At 36.5% G+C, this 20,734-nt stretch overlaps 1 protein-coding gene across 7 annotated transcripts in view; it reads left to right on the forward strand.

Annotated features, from left to right (window-relative positions):
- Nucleotides 1–20,734, forward strand: part of Cntn6 (contactin 6) — a 291,448-nt gene that overhangs the window by 165,045 nt on the left and 105,669 nt on the right. For 6 of the 7 annotated variants that reach the window (XM_033757030.1, XM_033757032.1, XM_033757034.1 and 3 more), the window contains exon 5: nt 2,586–2,681. The exons of the other annotated variant lie outside the window; for it this stretch is intronic. In XM_033757030.1, the coding sequence (XP_033612921.1) occupies nt 2,586–2,681 (96 nt within the window). The remainder of the gene's footprint in view (nt 1–2,585; nt 2,682–20,734) is intronic. 7 annotated transcript variants of the gene reach the window in all.

The raw sequence follows: 20,734 nt of genomic DNA on the forward strand, positions 1-20,734 counted from the left end.
CAGGCGTTTCACAGCCTTGATGACATTATCAATTAGGTAGCTCATGGGTAATAAAAATTTAAAATATCAAAATAAAACTCTTGTATTCCTTCAAGTAATACCAATAATTTGTTCTAGTACACTACAGGAAGGCTGCTAAAAATAAACCTCAACACAGAAACACATAATATATAATCTTTTTAAAATTTTATAAAAGCACAGTATAAATACAGATTTTATAATGTCCACTTCCACTTTCTCCCATCTACTCCTTTGAGATAAAAATGCAAATAATAATGATCCATTCTATAGTTTTTCTATGACAATGCAATGAGATATTCTTGTGCGAGTTTTTCTTTAATAATAGCATAATCAGAAAGATTCAGCATAACCCAGAAATATTCAGCATTTTTTTTTTCTTAGCAGTAGGATAGTGCCAGGCATAGTAGCATATGCCTGTAGCCCCAGCTTCGGGAAGCTAACACAAGAGGATTGCTGCAAATTCAAGGCCAGCTCAGGCTAGATAGTGAATTCAAGGCCATCCGAAATGAGTGAGATCCTGACTTAAAAAACAAACAAACAAACAAACAAAACAACAGTGTGACATATTCATCAATCCTTTTTTATTAATACCTTATTTCATTGAGGGCACTGCAATCTGTACATGTTCTAGATATTATTCATTTGTTTACATTGATATCATTAGGTTATTGATGTACCTCAAAGTACTGTCTTTGCATTTTTAATTCAGTCCAGGAGTTATAAAAGTTCAAATGAGCTAGGCATGATGGTACATGCCTCTAATCTCAGTTTGAGAAGCTGAGGTAAAAGGATCTCAAATTCAAGTCCACCCTGGGCGACTTAACAATATAGTGACAGCCTTTCTCAAATTAAAAAAAAAAAAGATAATAAAAAAATAAAGATCTGGGGATGGAACCTAATGCAAAGGTCCCGAGTTCAACGTCCAGTACTGAAAAAAACAGAAAACAAAGAAGTCTGCCTGCCACCTTCATCTCCTTGAACTCTCTCCCACTATGTACCAATAACATCGACTTTTTTCCAAAACTGAAAAACCTCCCTGCTTTTTCTGCAGCCAGACCTTTTAGTCCGGCTTTCTCTTCTGGAAGGAATGTTTTCCTTGCCCGAAGTCCCCAATGCATGGCTGTCTTTCTCGTTTTTGAGATCTGTGCTCCCTTTCCTTACAGCCTGTCTTAAGATAAAGGTTTAACTGCTAAAACAGAGAAATCCCCAAATAAACACCTCAAACGAATTTTGGATCCGCTATCGTTCTGCTTCACGCCATCACTCAAGGACGCGGGATAACAGTGGCTCTTTAGTGTTCGACAGGTGTCTGCCGACCACTCGTGTCATTAGCAATCTGGACGATGGGAGAGTTGGATGGGCGGGGGATATTAAAATTTGCAGAAATGTTCCCTCAAAAAACAAAAGAGAAATGCTACCTTGCTTCTGCCTGCCATGTTAACTTATCAATAAATTTGGGAAAAATAATCTCTAAGTAGACAAGTATGTTTAACTTTAATGTCTCCTATTATGGAGGAGAGGAAAATGGATCTTTATGGACAACAATCTCCAAAACAGTTATCACAATTTGTAAGCAATATATTTATTTTTTAATGAATCTTCTGTTCTATTTGATGGTAAATAATGTAAGAGCAAGGTCCATTCTTGCTTTACTTACAGATACATCTTGCATATTAACAGCACTCCTGTGTTTCTGTAATTGACTGCATTGATGAATAAATAAGAAATTTACAGGTGAAGAAATTAAGTTTCAGAGAAGTTAAATAAGTTACCCATTCCTAGAAGATGAAATGACATCTTCCAGGAACATAAATTTATACTTTAGATCGATAGCTTATGAAGATAAGCTTTCCTCTAATTCTAATACTAATGCTAATTCTAATACTAATTCTAATGACTCCAATAATACTAATTCTAATACTAAGTCTAATATTCATACTAATTTAATACTCAACTCCAATACTAAGCTTTCCTGTAGTTCAGTGTGTTGAGTATTCTTTCGATCTAAGAAATTGAAACATTCCAAATAAGATCAAGAAGCAACTTTGTGAAGGAATAGACCAAGAAAAACTTGAAAAGATACTGTTGGTTTCACCAATTTTATCACATAGACATTTTTCCATCACATGACTAAGTCTTAAATGCTCAGAGACTCCATCCATCCCTATCAAAGTGGCAACCATTAACCCCAAATGTTAGAAGACCATAGCAAAATTGCTGCATACTTTCTTAAAATCATGCCTCTCCTAGACAGGAAGAGTAAGTATGTGCTGGATTTAGAAGATTTCCTGCTGGGCTACAATTGTGAGAATAAATAGTAAACAGACATTAAGTAGTATTAGTAAACACTACTATCATATATTGAGTTTAATTATAATACAGAGAAAGTTGGAAAAAATGCAAAATTTTGAGAGTGAAAATCAATACTGATAAATTGATCAATAACATCTCCTGATCAGACAAGTATGAGTATCCATTACCCATAGTAATAAATAATAAATTACAGATTCTACTTTATCCTTCAGAGTAACTAATTCTAAACAAGTTTTTCTTTATTTTCCAAGATATTGAAGACTTTGAAACCAAAACAAGAAGCACAGTGTCTGTTCGAGAAGGTCAAGGTGTGGTGCTTCTCTGTGGGCCGCCACCACATTTTGGAGGTACCGTGGGGGTAATTTGTGAGAAATTCATGTGGTAAGAGATGAAAGGGGATGTCTTAGTTACTTTCTCGGGGCTGGGACAAAATACCTGACACCCACAAGTTAAAGGAGGAAAGGTTTATTTTAGTTCACATTTTTGAGGTTTCAATCCCTAGTCTGGCTCTAAGGTAAGATGGCATGGCAGAGGAGAAACAGTCCGTGGCTTATCAGGCAAGAAGCAGTGGCAATCAAGGCAGGAAGGAGGATAGATAGAGAGGTACAGATATAGCAAGGATAAATTACAGATAAATACAGAAAATATCTGTCTGTATCGCTGTTTGTCTGCATTAAACAAAATGTCCATTAATCCAATCTGTAGGCCATGCTGCCAATAAGGCTCTTTTTTTTTTTTTGAAGTCTTTTACCTGGAAAACAACAACAACAACAACAAAAATATATATATATTTTCCAGGCCACACTCAGTGACCTGTCTCTTCCCATCAAGCTGTGCCTCTCTACCTCACATTCAGCTATAAACCATCAGTGGATTGATCCAGTATCATACACCCATGATCCAGTCACCTCCCAAAAGATTTGCTTCCTAAATGGTTCCCCAAATCCCAAAAGCTCAACCTATGAGCACTCAAGGCTTTGGAGAGCATCTAGATATAAGCTGTAACAGGTGATATATCTGGCCATGGCACCTATGATATCTTCAAATACAATCAAAAGAGCCATATACTCTCTTCAAGTTCATCTGCTGCATCCAAACAATACTAAATTCAAATATGTTCCTTTGAAAATATTTATTCAAGCAACTACCCCACAAATACATCCTTTTAAATCTTTATTAAATGTCTTAGTGCATTTTAGGTATACAGTACAGTTATATTCATTATTGGGATCTTGCACCTTTACGTGACTTATCTTGGTTTTTATTTTTCCCCATTTCCTTGCCCTCCCTTCAGCCTCTCCACCCTTTCCTGTTTTGAAAGACTTTGTTTCCATGTTTTTCTTCTTCACTTATTTTTTCTTTTCCCTTTTCCCTACCCCTCCCACTTCCACTACTGTTTTAGAACTTTTCTTCCTATTACACAGTATCAGTTATACATTTTGATCCTATTTACACTTTCAGTTTTTCACACCAGAGAAACTATTCAGTATTTACATATATGTGACATATTAATTTTACTTAAGAGTATGGCCTCAATGTGCATACACTTAGCTATAAATATCTCTAGAGTATCCTTCTTTATGGTTGAGTAGTACTCCATTTAAAAAACACATCTTATACGTAGGGGAAGAACAAAAAGGGAAAAGAAAAAAATGTGAGAGAATGAAAAGATGAAAATAAAGTGTTTGTAGATGGGGAGGGGAGGAGGGGGTGAAGGGAGGGCAGAGGTAAGGGGAAAAAATGAGAATCAAGACTTGCCATGTAAAGGTACATGATCCCAACAATGAATGTAACTGTACTGTATCCCTAAATGTACCAATAAACTCAATTAAAAAAAAAAACACATCTTTCTCATTCAGTTTCCAGTTGATGGACAATTAGGCTATTTCCAAATTTTAGCTATTACAAACTGTGCCACTATAAACTTGGGTGAGCATATATTACTGTGGTATAATTTTTCACTTCTTTTGGGAAGATACCCAGCAGATGAATAGCTGGGTCAAATGGGACTTCTAATCCTAGTAGTTTGAGGTATCTCCATATTGATTTCTACCAGTCTACACTCTCACCAACAATGAATAAGGGTTTCTTTCTCCCCACAACACCCCAGCATTTATTATTGGTTGATTTCTTGATAGCAGCCATTCTTACTGGGGTGAGGTGAAATCTCAGTGTTGTTTTCATCTCCATCTCTCGAATGAGTAGATATGCTGAACATTTTTCATGTGTTTATTTACTGCTTTTACTTCTTTGTCTAAGAAATGTCTGTTCATTTCAGATGCCCATTTTTTGAATTGGGTCTTATATTTGGGCAATCTGATTTTTTTTTTGAACCCTTTATATATTTTTAGAGAGTAGACCTTTGTCTGAGGAACAGCTGGTAAATTTTTTTTCGCATTGTGGGTTGTTTCTAAGCTCTCCTTGTGATTTCTCTGGCAGTGCAGAAACTTTTTTAAAAAAATGGGTTCTCAATTGTTGATTTTTTGTGTTAGTTTCCATGCTATTGAGGTTTATTCACAAAGTCTTTTCCTATGACAATAACTTCAAGAGTTCTACTGAACTTATCTTCCCCTAAGTTTAGTGTTTCTGTTTAATATTTATATCTTTAACCCACTTGGATTTTAGTTTAGTGCATTGTGAAAGATATGGGTTTAGTTTTAATCTTTCACAAGGTGAAATCTAGTTTTTCCAACACCATTTATTAAAGAGGCTATCTTTCCTCCAGGGAGGGTATTTGGCTCCTTTGTCAAACATGAGGTAAACTGAATATGTCAGGATTTCTTTCTGAATCTTCTAATCAGTTGCACTGATCCTCAGGTCTGTTTCTTTGCCAGTACCATGCTGTTTTTATCACGGTAGTTTTGTAGAATTGTCTCAACTTTGGGATTGTGATACTCCCTGTCACATTTCTGTTGCCTAGAAATGCTTTTGTTATTCTAAGTCTCTTCTGATTCCAAATGAATTTTTGCATTGTTTTCTCAAGTTCTACCAAATATACTGTTGGGATTTCAATAGGGATTGTATTGAATCTGTATAACAGTTTAGGAAGTATGGCAATTTTCACTATATTGATTCTTCAAAGAATGAAAATGGTGAAGTCAAAGCAGATCCAGCAGAAATCCAGAGGATCATAAATACTTACTTTGAGAACCTGTACTCTAATAAATGAAGAACACAGAAGAAATAGATTTCTAGATACATATGAATTGCCAAAGTTGAATGAAGAGGATATAAAAATTCTAAAGACACCAATTACAATCAGTGAAATTGAAAATATAATTTAAAATTTACCAACAAAGAAAAGCCCATGTCCTCTTGGCTCCACTGCTAAATTCTAAAAGACATTTAGAGAAGATCTATTGCCATTCTTTAAACTTTTTAATGAAATTTAAAGGAAAACAATTCATTCCTGGAAACAAGTGTTACTTTGATTCCAAAAGACCCAACCAAAAAACTACAGGCCAATCTCCCTAATGAACATAGATGCAAAAATCCTCAACAAGATACTGGGAAATAGAATACAGAGGGTCATCAAGAAGATTATACACCCTGACCAAGTTGGATTTATCCCAGGGATGCAAAGATGTCTAAACATAGGTAAATCAATAAATGTAATACACTGTATTAACTGAGTGAAGGACAAAAACCATATGATCATCTCAATAGATGTAGAAAAAGCACTTGACAAATTTCAGCACTCATTCACGGCAAAACCCTGCAGAAAATTGGAATAGATGGTCTTTATCTCAACTTGATAAAGGCTATCTATGAAAAGCTAACAGCCAACATCATACTAAATGGTCAAAAACTGAAAACCCTCACACTAAAATCAGGAACAAAACAAGGATGTCCACTGTCACCACTATTGTTCAATATAGTTTTGGAAATATTAGCCACAGCAATTAGAAAAGAGAAAGAAATAAAAGCAATAAAGGTAGTAGAGGAAGAAGTGAAACTGTCATTATCTGCTGATGATATGATGCTCTATATAGAAGACCCAAAAAACTCCACCAAAAGACTTCTAGATTTAAGTGACAGATTCAGTAAAGTAGCTGGATACATGGTAAATACTCAACAATCAGTAGCCTTATTGTACACAAGTAAAAGACTCATTCATAGTGAACTTAGGGAAACAATCTCATTCACAATAGCATATCTAGGAAGCAGTCTAACAAAGGAAACAAAAGAGCTCTACATTGTGAACTATAACACTCTGAAAAAAGAGATTGAAGAGTATATAAGAAAATGGAAAGACATCCCTTTTTCCTGGATAGGAAGAATCAATATAGTGAAAATACATCCTTAATTAGGTAAACATGAGAGAATATAAAGTGCTGATTTTGAAACTTGTTTTGAAACTGAACACAGCTGAACTCTGGTGCTGTGACATACAGTCCATGACAAGGGACAATTTATTTAAACCCCTTCAAGGCTTAGTTGCATTATCTGAGGATTATAGAACATAACTGATATTTATATTTACCAACATTACATATGTTGAATGATCAAAGGAGTACAAATTGATTAATACAACGGCCAGTACATTTAGTTTTAATTATTGGGTTCTATGCAAAGCAAATTCTAGCACTTCTCTGAGCCACATCAGATCAACTGGTGGGAAAGAAAGGTACCCCATCTACTGGAAGCAAATTTTGGATAACATCAAAACAGAATATCTCTTAGCAATGGTTAAAATGAAACAATAAATGGTAATCTCTATTTGGAAAAGTCAGATTGGCTAATAAATTAGTTTATTGCCAGACCCAAAGTCCCTGCTGAATTTTGTTCCCTGAGGATTATATTTTTTTTCTTCAAATTCCAAATGATATGGTTAAGTTGGTAATGATTCTCAACTGGGACCTGCAGGTGAAAATATCCATGGACTCTTTCATTTAGTGCATTACATTGTACTTACTATAGCAAGGAAAGCTTAAATGATAGCAGAAAAAATATGCAATAGAAATATAAGTACTTTAGTTTTGTTAATGTCTCAAATTCTCACAACTGTTAGCAGATATAGTATTATAATTATTTTATTCCAGGTTCACTGTACTAAGGAAGAGAGAGGTTACATAAGCTATTCGCAATCACACAGCTGGTATGCAGTGGAACCAGGATTGAAATCGGGCAGACAAGTCCCCGAGACTCAGCTCTTAGTCACCATTGTTTTGTGATCATTCTCATCTACTCTGGAATGGAAGAATTTTGAAAATAGATAAGATGGATATTTAAGCACAAATGCAAGCAATTTTTCTGATGTTAAACTAAACTTCGTTAATGAGCTTTTAAAAAATTGAAACTTCTCTGTCACTGTTTTCATTTTTGTACATCCTCATCGTATACCCATACCAAAATGAAAAAAAAATCCTAATTAGAACCTAACAGTATATTATTGTACTGAGCATCTGAACGTTTGACCATTATGTTCCCTTGAACTGTTCAGGCATTATAGTGCTTTTGTGCTATCATAAGATAAAACATTGTTGCTGCAGAGCACACAAAAATACTGAAGACTTAACTGATCCTTGTTTTTTAACCATATGGACAATTTTTTCCAGTACTATAATTTAAATTAAAGGAGCAATTTTTTGTGTCAGTTTATTATTTTATGCTCTTATACCATTCAAAGATCCTTGACAATACTGAAGCCTTTTCCAACTTTTTTTACTTTAATCAAGGATAACAGAAATGTAAGATATTTACAAATAAGTTACACATATTAAACAAAAGCACTTGAGGAAGAGAAAATTTCCCATGTCACCTTCTAACATTAAAGGATATTTTAATCATTTAAAGCATAAAGCCTTCATTATAATTGTGACCCTGCAATTGATGTCATGAAATCAAGTCACAGGTGTATAAAAACTACCTTAAGAACTTTGTAACTAAATATTCCTCATGCGTGGGAGCAATGACAAATTTACCTAGTTCAGTTTTCATTACATGCTAAGTAGCAATTTCGCATGCTTCTACTTAGGATATTTGTCAATATTGATGACTTCCAAATTCTAATAACTTTCATCCTGAATAGTTTCAAGATATACCAAGAGTATCTTTATCTCTATGAAGGGAAGAGGGATACATAAACATTGGTTTTGTTTTCATTGATCTCCTAGGTAAAAACTGAAAGGAGTATCAATAGACACACTTTGATCTCATTATACAAATAACGATCAATACTGAGTGGGTGGATGTTTTAAGAGTAACATTTATTGATTGTATAATTTCCACAGGCAGGCTCTATATGGGATTCACATTTACTTTTACATTCCTATTCTTCTCCTAATTAAGAATAATTTTAAGATAAGGAAACTCAAAATCAAATAATTAAGGAAAGTAGCTACCTGTTAGTAAATAAAGGCAAGATTCCAACTCAGGTCTTCCTAACTTAAAAAAAAAAAAAGTTATGGTAGAAGATTCTAGAGTTAATATTAAACCTCATGTTGTTTATCAGTTTCAACACTCTAGATTTTCTTAGGAACCCGAGAATGCTTTTCACTGGCTCATTGGTCTTTTTCCTACCTCACTTCCTTTGTGAGGATGAACTATGCAAAGAAGAGTTAAAAAAAAAAAAAAGAGAGTCCTATTGGCTTCATGGCCTGCAGATTGGATTAATGGATGTTTTGTTTAATGCCTGTAGACTTAAAGACATCGACAGATATTTTCTGTATTTGTCTATAATTTATCCTTGGATTAAGTGTATCAACATATAATTATGAATGCATTACTTTTGCATTATTATGCAATAAATTAACCAGAAATTTAGTTATCTCAAATAACACTCCTTATTAACATGCAATTCTGTATGTCAGATGTGCAGGGAAAATCGATATGAATTCTCTGCTTATGTTCACACAATGATAAAGTCAGGTGCCAGCATATATTTCTGGATAGTTTAGGGAAGAATCCTCTTTCAAAATCATTTAGGCTCTTGGATTAATTTAGTTTCTTGGTTATAGGACGAGGTCCCCAATTTTATAATGGCTGACTGTTAGTGTTAGCTGTCAGCTTCTAGTGACCACTCTGAAATTCTTGCTAAGTGGACTCCTCTGTCCTCAAAGCCAGAAACAGAGACTCTTCAATTTTTTCTAGTTAGAAGAACTCCATCTCTTGGAAAGGCTCACCTGAGTAGATCATCTCCAACAGGTACTCATTTTGTTCTTGTCAAATGTGCCATCCTTTCTAATCATTGGAACGAGATATTCTATTCGCACACAGATGGAGGGTTTTACACAAAGGCATGGACCGTTGAATATCACCTTGGAACTCTGCCAACTGCAATAGCTTTTCCAGCTTTTCTTCATTCTATTTTCAGTCTCTTTAAAGGCTCCATATCTTTCCCCACACTTGACTATCACAGAGATGCCCTAGACGTATATACCCAGGTTAACCAGATAGGATGGAGTTAAAATGACAGTTTGGACCAAAGATTAGCATAGCCAAATTATTTTTCAGTCTCATGTATAAATATTGGTACCGTTTCTCATAAAGAAAATGATGTCAGCCTCCATAGGGATAGAGATCTGCGAAGGCTGAAATTTTTACTATTTGGAAATTTTGGAAAATCTAGTAGTGTCATCCTTCTCTGCAAACCCATTCAGCGGTAATGACCTTAACAGTAGTTCTGCAGCAAAGGAGAAATTTTAGTAAACTTTATATTATCAGAACCTCCTGAGTTAATTAGGCTTTATTTTGTACTATATTCACAGAAATATATGTGAAAAGTTTCCTAGGGAGGCAAACATAAAGTCCATTTTATTGTGTTTCATAAAGATACCTGATATGATTTTACACAAGCACATAGGTCATGTCCTTACTTTATAGGAGGGTAAGAAACGTGACCAACATGGCTAGATTCTATAAATTTATCTACCAAAGAAGGTTTCTGGGTACAAAACAAATTATCGACCTGTCTGGATGGATTTCCCATGGAACTGGTCACAGAACAGTGAAATGGAGCCATGATTATAAGCCAAGGTAAACAGGTACTGTCATAAAGTTGTGGGTTTTTCTGGCCACACAAAAGGATGCCAATCTTCAATGCAGAATTTCTAATGGATGATTCCGACCTGTTTTCACAGTAATCAAAAATACTGATATGCTACCCACCCCCAGGAAAAGAGTTTTATTGATAAAAGCTCCATAGTTTAAAAAAATTAAATGGGGGCCAGAAATAATACCAGTCCTAGTATACTATCTTTATAGTTCAGAAAGTGACATTTGGAAGAAGAATGAAAACCATTCTTTGTATTCTGAAGGGGCTACATCAATTCCTTTAATCCTATTTCATAGTCAGAGATCATCTCTGTGTTAGTTGGCTTCCTTGTACACCTAATATATGAGAGTTTTTCACTTCATAAAAAGAAAAATTCATCTTGGCTCATACTTGCAGAATTTCCCATTTTTATTAGGCAGACCCATTGCTGTGAGGCCTCTACTGGGGTGTCAGTTGGCAAAGGCTAAGATCATGTTGAAGAGCAGAACAGCTCCCTTCATGGCCAGGAAGCAAAAGAGAGGAATCTTAGTCCCTTGAGGGGCAGGTCCACAACCACCTAAACACATCCTACTAGTCCCCCACCTCCCAGTAACACCCCCTTGTGGACCAAGCCTTTAACACCCGGACCTATGGGGGACATTTAAAATGCAAACAATAGCATCATTGTATCTATCACTGTAACTGAATCTCTTCATTTAGGGCTGGGCTCTGCCTTGTCCTCATCTTCCCCAAAATTTAACTTCAAAATATTTCAGAGAAATACCGATTAAAGCAGAAGTTTCATGGAGAAAGAGTAGAGAGGGACACAATATACATGTCACAAAATTCCATTGATAGTCCTCAGGCATCTCTATTCTCTGCAACTCTCTTATTTGTAGACTGTGACTTCCTCTCCCAGTCTCCAACGATGTTGTCTACTGGGTGTCATTTTCTTCCCCTCCATTTAGATATTCATGTCAGAAAAATTCATTTTTATGTCGGGTTCTTGGTGCTTGAAAGAACCAAAAATCGGTAGTTAGCCACATATACAACTTTTGTTTCTTCGGCTATTTCTGGAAAGTTGCTACAGTCATGTCTTTCTGCAAAGACACGTGTGTCAATACAGGATGTATTTTCCTTATTTAGTTGGTATTGCTGAGTGCTCAGCTGAATGTGAAACTATATGCAAAATGAACTTTTCATGATGGGCTCTCACATACCTCAAGGGTGAACTGTTGTTAAAAGTTGAGTCACTTGTAATGAAGAGTGACATAATTTATGTGACTTTCATTTAATAAGAGCACTATAGAGAATAGGACACAGCAGGGAACGGATATAAGCCATTAAAAAGTGATCACATAATTCAGATTGGAGATAATTGTGCCTTGGACCAGCAAGATAACAAAGGTTAGATAGTTAAGCACCTGAATTCCGTATATGTTTAGAAGGTACAACTGAAGTACTTACTGAAATATTAGATATGGATTGTAAGAAAAATACAAGAGTAAACTTCAGGGTTTAGGGGCTAAGAAACTAGAAATTGGAGAGTCATTCATTATGGTAGAGGTAATGAACAAAAAAATGGGGTTTGCAGCGAGAGGTAACGGAAAATTATTTTAGGACATTTTAACCAACAGATACCAAATATATAAAAGAATGATAATGTTGAGTAGTAGCTAGATTGCAAGCTTAGGGAGAAAGATTTGCTTTGGAGGCCTAAATTTAAAATGCACTATATATAAATGGTATTTAATGTCTCATAGTTTGGTAAAGTAATGAGTTTCTCCTGTGTAGTGGACTTTAAAGTCAGTATTTTGTCTACCTCAACTCATCTAATATTTTGGAGTAATACCTCAATTTACAATATGGAATTAATCGTGTTAAATGTGTCGGTATTATCTTGACCATGATTATGTGTCTGCAATTGCTTGGGTCCTACCTATACATCACTGTGTTTACCTACTGCCTAATTTTGTCTGACATAATCTCCCCCAGACCAGGGTTAGCAATGTAGCTCAATGGCAGAGAACCCGCCTACTGTGTGAGAGCTCCTGGGCTCAATACTTAGTGATACCGAAGGGAGTAAAATGTAATATTTGGGAGGTTTCCAATGAAGTGCAAAAAGAGACAGCAGGAATTCTTATTTCTATTATAGAATATGGAGCATCATACAGATAAACAGATTGATTTGTCTAAAATTATTATACAAGCTTATGGCTCTTCCCATGCTTTATAACTTTGCAAAATTCCACAGTTTAGTTCTTTAGGTCCCACATGCTGCTCCCCTCCCCCACACTCCACTCCTGGCACAATTTTCCTTACTTTCCTCCAAGAACCCAGTATTTCTGAGTATTGGCATAATTCACGTATAAGGTGTCTCATTGTCATGAAATACCATATTGTGCTCTGTTAAAATGTTTCAGCAGCATCCTTGGTCTCTCCCCACTACACACCAGTAGCACCATCTTCCCACATTGTGAGAATGTTGCCAGATGTTTCCATGTATACCCCGGTAGAAAAAAATCTATGCCTGGCTGAGCACAAGCCTGTCTCTTGAATTTGCTGTGTTAAACTCATTCATAAAGGATGAAAAAATGGGAAGAAAAAATAAAGTCTAGTTCTTATGTATTTATAACTTATGATTTTCTCAGTCTTGCTTAGGATTGGATCTTTCCCAGAATTTAATCTAAAGCTGGCTGCGTTTTTAACTTGTTCTCCAGTTATGGCTTGCCAGCGTACAATCGCTTCTCAATATCTTCAGAATTTAGCAGTAAATAGAAATTAGAGGGCTGAAAATCGGGTTCAATGGCACAGCACCTGCCTCACAAGCACAAGGGCCTGAGTTCAATTCCCTGGTACTAGAAAAAAAAAATAGAGCTTACAGGAACTTACTGGTTATTTGTAGGCCCCAAAATTCTCTATCTTCATGATTCCAGACAAAAGCTGTATAAATCAGAAGAGAGCTAACAAAATCCAGCTGGTCAAGTAGCAATTGTGGTACAAATAGAAACTCAAATAGAAGTAGATTTTAAAAGTTTCCTGGGTTGCATCATAAAATGATTAGTGCAGTATCAGTGACTTAACCCAGCAATTATTGCTCTTGGGGGTTAGGCCTTTGCCACTGAGCTAGCAAACCATAATTTACCACCCAAGAGTTAACATTTAGTCTTGAAGCACTACACAGTGGTGGTAGAAAAGTACACTCATTCTGGAATATTCCAGAGGGAAGATGTGCTCACTAAATCTGAGGAGAATGCTTCAGAGTCTTTATTCTATTCATCTATTTTTCTACTCCAGGAAATATGCTACCAATTTTGAGATCTGTTCTACAGCACCAATGATAGGTTTTCCTGTATCATTATTGTTCCCTTTGATTTGAAATGCTTCTCTTCCAATAAACTACATCCCCTGTAATGGGTATAATTGCATATATCTTTTGTGTTTGTGTTTTAACTATCACAGTACAGGACATAAGACTGTAAAAGATGTCAAAACATAATCGTGCTCTGGAGAAAATAGGATTTTTTATATGCTTGAGAGAACAGAAGATAGAGTCTTCAATTGCTGACTGCATATCTACATTTCTAATAATAATAATACGATTGCAGAGAATTGTGTCACTGAGAAATGCTTCAGGAAGGACCGGTGATCACACAGCTCTAATGTCACTGCTGTATCATCACAGGGAAAATGCTTCAAAATCATTAATAACAGATAAATGTCATAAAAGGTGGAGAAAATATATAAAAATGCAATGGTTTCATCTTAAGAGGCTCATGAATTATACATTTAATTAAGAAAAGGCAAATAGGAAGGTTTCAAAAACTTTCAATTTGGGAGTTTTTTTTTTTTTTTCTTTCACCCTTAAGCATACACAAATTAAGCACTGACAGTGGCTGATGATGGAAAGAAAAGATAAAAGCCCCCACTGCAGGCTGGATTTCTGGACGAATGAAAAGAGCCAGCCTGTGGGAAGAAAGGAGCAGGGAAGGGTGAGAAAGACAATGGCAGCCAGGACTTTCTGCTGCCCCACCGGTACATCCACACCAATACCCGGGAGGACACAAGCGCAGCAGGATTGTCCTCCCAGCACTGCTGCAAACTCTTGTCCCCTCTGCTTGTTCACTGGGAACATGAAGAGGTTAAACTAGCTCCTCTCTCCTCTCCCTTCTAGCCCGGACAGCATACATCTGTGGACTGAGTAGCAACCCCTTTTCTAGGTTACAACACTGTGCCCAGTGGAATATACCAGTGCTTATTATTCAAAATCCAAAGTGTTTCTCTTACTATGTGGTTACAGAGAAGAGATTAAGCTTTCCCATTTATACAAGTGGTTTTGGAACTGTAGTTCCACACTCTCGTATCAGTATCCTAGGAAATTTGTCATTTATGAATAACTTCTGGCTCTTCCCCACACCTACTGAAACAGATACTCTGAAGATGAAGATGATAGTTTTATTTTGTTTCTGTTTTTGCTTCTGCAGTAATGGAGATCAAATTCAGGGCCTTTTGTAACAGCCCCTGTTTGTTTGTTTGTTTGTCTGTTTAAGGCAATATCTTGCTATGCAGTTCAAACTGGCCTTGAACTCACATGGTAGTTTAGGCTGGCCCCAACTTGCAGTGATCCTCCTGCCTCAGCCTCCTCCATGCTGGGCTTACAAGTGTGCACCACCACATCTGACGCAGCCTCTGCCCACCCACCACCCTTGTATTTTGAGACAGACTTTAAATTGCTAAGTTGCCCAGGATAGGTTCAAACTTGGGATGCTCCTCCCTCTGCCTCCCGCAGTATTGGAATTATAGAATTACAGTTTGTGTTTTAATAAGTTCTTGCTATGATTCTGATGTACAACAAAGTTTTTAGAACCTCTGCCAGAAACAGGCTTAATTTAGTGGGAAAAATTCCTTCCTCAAGATTATCTATGTGTTTGGTTCCCTCATGGCATTCCAATAAGTCTTTTAGAGGAATTTTAATGGTGGATTAATGCTTTACCTCATGAGAATCTTGGGATGTGGGTCACAGGACAAGCATTGTTGATGGGACAGGCAGTGAGTGGTAGGACCTTTTTTCTGCAAACCTGAATTGGATTGGATGCAATGAGAATGTGGGAGTTTGGGAGAACATCTGAGGGTGAGAAAGGAAAGCCAAAAAAAAAAAAAGTGATGTGGAAAAAGAAGATTGATTGCAGATATGTAGAAAAGTAGAGATGTAGTGTTAGGGAAAGGGTTTGACCCTAGAGTGTCTACGTTTACATCCTACTCCTTTCACATATGAACAATATAATTTAAGGAATTGCCTTTGTGCTCCTAGCTCCCATACCTACTTCTGTTTAATGGATATATTAGTAATTCTGTATTAACTAGTATACATGAAACAATGGTTGAGAGGTTGAAACAAAAGTATTTTTTCAAATTAATCACTTTTATATATTCTTGCCTATTTTGGACTAATTTCTTTCATTTGCTTCCAAATATTGCAATACTGAAGAAGGATACATCACATGTAGGAATAGACTGGAAAGTTTAGCAGCTAAGATAAAAATGAATTCACCAAGGGAGAGAAGAAAATTACAGTTTCAGGCCCCAAGATTATAGGTTGAAGAATACAAAGATTTCTTGGACACTAGTGGCAACCTGTAATTTTTGTTAAGTGAAAGGGGTTACAGTAGATTTCAAAGAGCTAAAGCTTATTCTCCCAAAAAAGCCTTGAATAAGGATATCTAAACTGAGATGTGGCCCTGAGAATTTGTGCCAAATTGTCTTTATTTTGCAAAAGGCTCAAGAGGTGAAGAGTCAATGACAACAGGGGAATCTGAACTACTTTTTGCTCCTTTTTATAGTGAGGAACAATTTACTATTCAGCCAATTCTCTGGTTTCAAACAAAAACCTTTGAGCATCTCTTTGGTGGAAACAGAGCAACAGGCTCAGATGTGAGCTAGTGAAAGGACATTAGCAAAGAAACTTATAAGTAAGAAACTACATGGAATGATGAAAGACCCCAGTAGAGGCTAGTGAAACAAATGAAGACACAATACCTGAGAACAGGATGAGAATGTCACAGAATATATTTGAATAGAAAAATGGATTAGATTCTTGCATTCATGGTGTAAAAGCATAGGCTCTTAGGGAGATAAAAGAAATATTGAAGAAGCTGGTGCCCCTGCAGAATGCTCAGCCCAGAAACTCAGGCCTGAACAACTCCACAACTGTGGATTCCATGCCTTGGCTCAGCCACTGCCAGCTTGGAGTTCGCTCTGCACTGTTTCCCCACCACAGGGGAGAGCAGAAATGCCAGCCAAACAGCATATGTGGTCCTGCAGAAGGCAAAAACCTAGAACAGGAGATTCCACATGGATGACTAGAAGAAGTCATGTCATAGAAGCTGAGGAAACATCCACTGAGAAAGAAGGATCTGGAAGATCCAACAGGGCTAAGTAGAGGAAGAGCCACTTTGAAGAACATCAACAAGAAACACAGAGGAGAGGGGACAAGAGAGCAGAGCAGTGAGTTCCAGCAGCTTAGCTTCTCCAGGACAAAGTGTCTGAACTCTGGAGTTGGAGACAGTGAGAGTACTAGTCTCTGATTCCCAACTGACTAACAGGTGATGAGTCTCTGCATTAAAAGTGCCCCAGGACAAGCTGCATGATGCAGGTGTGGGTAGGCAGAAAAGGGATGGGAGTAATGGCTCATACTGCCAAGGTCCCAGAGTTGACAAGGGAAAGATAGTCGCTGAAGACTGTCCGCATTTGGAGAAGACTGGCGTGAGTCCCCTTGAAAGGCAGAGAATGGTGATCACAGATGTAGTTCCTGTGATCAGGCGTAATATTCAGCCTGAGCTATGCAGGATTAGAGGCTCACATTGGCGCCATTTTCCCACTGCTAAAGGGAGATCCAAAACAGGAGCTTATGCAATGTTAATTCTCACTAGCCCTGATAGACATCACTGTAATGGTTTAGCCTATTAGTGCTGTAATTGAATTGATTGCATAGGAACATCCTGATGCACTGGACAATTTATTGCCAGTGAACTTGTTTGCTGAATCCACCATCGTACCAAGGGAGAGGGACAGCAAGAGTTCCTCAGCCAAAAACTCAGACTGGCTCAAACTCTGCAAAAATGCTGGCAACCTGGAAATAAGAGGTCCTGAGTCTGAGTTAATTATAATTTTGCAGTGGAGATATCATATATAGAACCAGAAGAGACTTAACATAGCAAGAGTTATTTTGGGCAACAAGAGCCAAGCAAGAGGTATAGCAATAGCAGGCTTTAAACTATGCTACAAAGCAATAGTGGTTAAAAATGGCATGGTAGTGGAACCAAAACAGATATGGGTCAGTGGAATAGAAGAGAGGATATAGAAATCTCCTCAGATATATTCAACCATTTGACCTTTTTTACAAAGGATTCAAAAGCATATATTGGAGGAGACAGCCTACGCAACAAGAATGTTGGGAAAACTGGCTTCTTTTTAGATTTGAACCAGACCTTTATCTCTCACCATGTACTAAATTAAAATCAAAATGGATCAAAGATCTAAACATTAAAATGAAACATTAAACTTTCTGGAAGATAAAATAGGTAAATCACTTGAAGACCTAGGTGTTGGCAAACAAAATCTTAAATGCACAAGAAATAGAAGCAGAAATCAACAAATGGGATTATATCAGACTAAAAGGCTTCTGTACAGCAAAAGAATCAATCAGTAGAATGAAGAGAAAATAGAAACTGGGAAAAAATTTTGCAAGCTACTCAGAGAAATAATATCTAAAATATATAAAAAAATTCAAAGCATTAAATATAAAATTAAAGATCCAGTTAAGAAATGAGCTAGAGAAATGAATAGACACTTCAAAGGAAGAAATACAAATGGTTAACAAGTATATGAAAAATATATATAAAAACATCTACTTGTATATGAATATAAAAAATGCATAGGAAAGAACATCTCTGGCTATTAAAGAAATGCAAATCAAAACAAAAATGATTCCATCTTACTCCAGAAAGAATAGCAATCCAACAATAACAAATGACTGTGACAAGGATCTCTCCTGCATTTCTGGTGTGAATGCCAACTAGGACAACTATTATGAAAATCAGTATGGAAATTTCTCAAGTAATTGAAATAAAAAATTCCATATGACTCAGCTATTTCTCTGTTAGCTATCTCCCCCAAAGAGCTTATCATCATACTGCAGCAATACACGCATACCAATGTGTGTAGCAGCATAATAGCCGAATCGTGGAAACAACCTGTATATCCATTGACGGATGACTGGATAAACAAAATGTGATATTTAATGGAATACTACTCTGCTATAAACAATGACAAATCTGAGACATTTGTAGGAAAGTGGATGCACCTGGAAAATATAATATTGAGTAAAATCAGGCACACAAGATTAAACACTTTATGGTATCTCTTATTTGAGTGAGGAAACATATAAAAAAAGAAAATGGTGAAGGACGGATGGAAACGGATAAAGAGACAGATCTCATTCGATAGAGAAGTGGTCCAAGGGAACAAGGGTGAGGGGTGAGAAGGGGAAGGGGAATTAGAGGAATAAAGATGTGCCCTGTACAGGATCCTAATAACCTCAGTCAAGGTGCAAACATTGATGCATAACATGAGCTAAGACAAATAACATCGACTAGTTTGGAAAAGGCAGTAAGGGAAGCATAGCAGGAGTGGGGAAGGGATTAGGAAAAACCCAAGCTAACATGTACATTAACAGACCCCAAAATGACTGTAAATCTGTGAATTGCAAACATGTACTAATAAAAAAACTTTTAAAAGAAATACTGAAGGAGGCGTCAGCCATTCATAGAAACATGATTAACCCTATCTATTGGGAAAATAATTCTTGCTCTTTTTTTTTTTTGGCAGCAGACTATACAATGGTTATGTATGCTGAACTTGATGATTTCTAATAATAGAGCTGGATATGCTGCACATCTGCTGATGTAACTCTAAAATTTACACCATCTGTGTTAGCTTTCTGTTAACATGCAAACGTGTGAGATAATTAATCCATGAAGAGAAAAAGATTTGGGCTCACAGTTTTCAAGTCTCCAGTCCAAAACCAGTCAGCCCTATTGCTTTGGGCTAGAGGTGAGACAGCACCCATGGCAGGAGTACATGGGGGAGCAAAACTGTTCACCTCATGGCTGCAAAGCAAAAGAGAAGAGGAAGGGGCCAGAATCCCACTGTGTCCTCTAGGACACTCTCCCTAGGACCCAAAGACCACCTCTTTCAGTCTCCACTACCTCATAACACTGACAAGCTGAAGGTCAAGTCTTTAATACATGGCCTGTTAAATTATATCAAGCATCAAACAACATTTGGTAACCTCCAGATGCTGTGAGTTCCACTTTTGTTGTACTAACATTGATAAAGCATGGCTTTATTTAATCTATCATGCTGCACATAGTCCTTCAATACATAAAGATAGCTCTTATCAGCTCGAATAGTCTTCCAAAATCTTGTTTGCCAGGGTCAAAACTAGGTTTTTATCCCTTTCTTTCGTGACATAGCTTCTCATCTTTGCTACATTGTGTTATCTATCTCTCTATAACACTTGAGAGTTTTAATTCCCCTCGCAATAAAGAGTGCTATAAGCATAATGTTCCACTTTAACTGCATGATATAAAGGGTGCTAAAAATCCAGATTTCCTGACACTTCACTCAGATATAATGAAACCAAATTGCTAGGAGTAGAGTTAACTATCTGTATTTTAACAAGCTTCTTTGCTGGTTCTAATGTGTATCAGGTTGGGGAATCAATGCCTGAATAAAATGTAATTCTCCATTCTGAACACTTCAGAGAAAGAATAAGAAATGTTATCCATCTTATGTTCACAAGTAGTAGCTCATTCTACTATTTAGCCTTTCAACACTATTCTCATCCTGTTAATTCTTTTTCAGTTTAAACAAACACTACATTCTCATTTAAAATTCTAACGTGACTGAAACACATTATGTAGAGAGTAAAAGCCTCTTGTACTTTCTGCTTCTCACTCTGAGAAAACACCCATGTATATCCACAGGTTTTAAAACATACTTATCTGTGTGAACATATAAACACACAAGTTCCTTCTCTGAAATCCATCATTTTTAACTGGAAAGACTAAACACTGACTTTTAACATTTTTTTTCTCTCATAATATTTCCATTGGCTTTTGTTTCCCACCCAACTCTATATTTATAAGCTTAATGCTACTTTTTACATTTTCACATTTCATGCACAAATGACATTTGTGTGACTGTTGTTTCTTGTCATACTTTGTCTCATATCTCCTTCATTCCTGACAATAACATCATGCCTCGGTCACCATAGATGGATTTCTTTTGTATTGACATTATTTGTGGATTATTATGAGAAAGTAAATTCTTTGTCCTCTTTCCACTATTAATGATTTTTTTGCC

Source organism: Fukomys damarensis, unplaced genomic scaffold (genome assembly GCF_012274545.1).
Source record: "Fukomys damarensis isolate Sample0158 unplaced genomic scaffold, DMR_v1.0_HiC HiC_scaffold_28, whole genome shotgun sequence".
NCBI classification, from domain to species: Eukaryota; Metazoa; Chordata; class Mammalia; order Rodentia; family Bathyergidae; genus Fukomys; species Fukomys damarensis.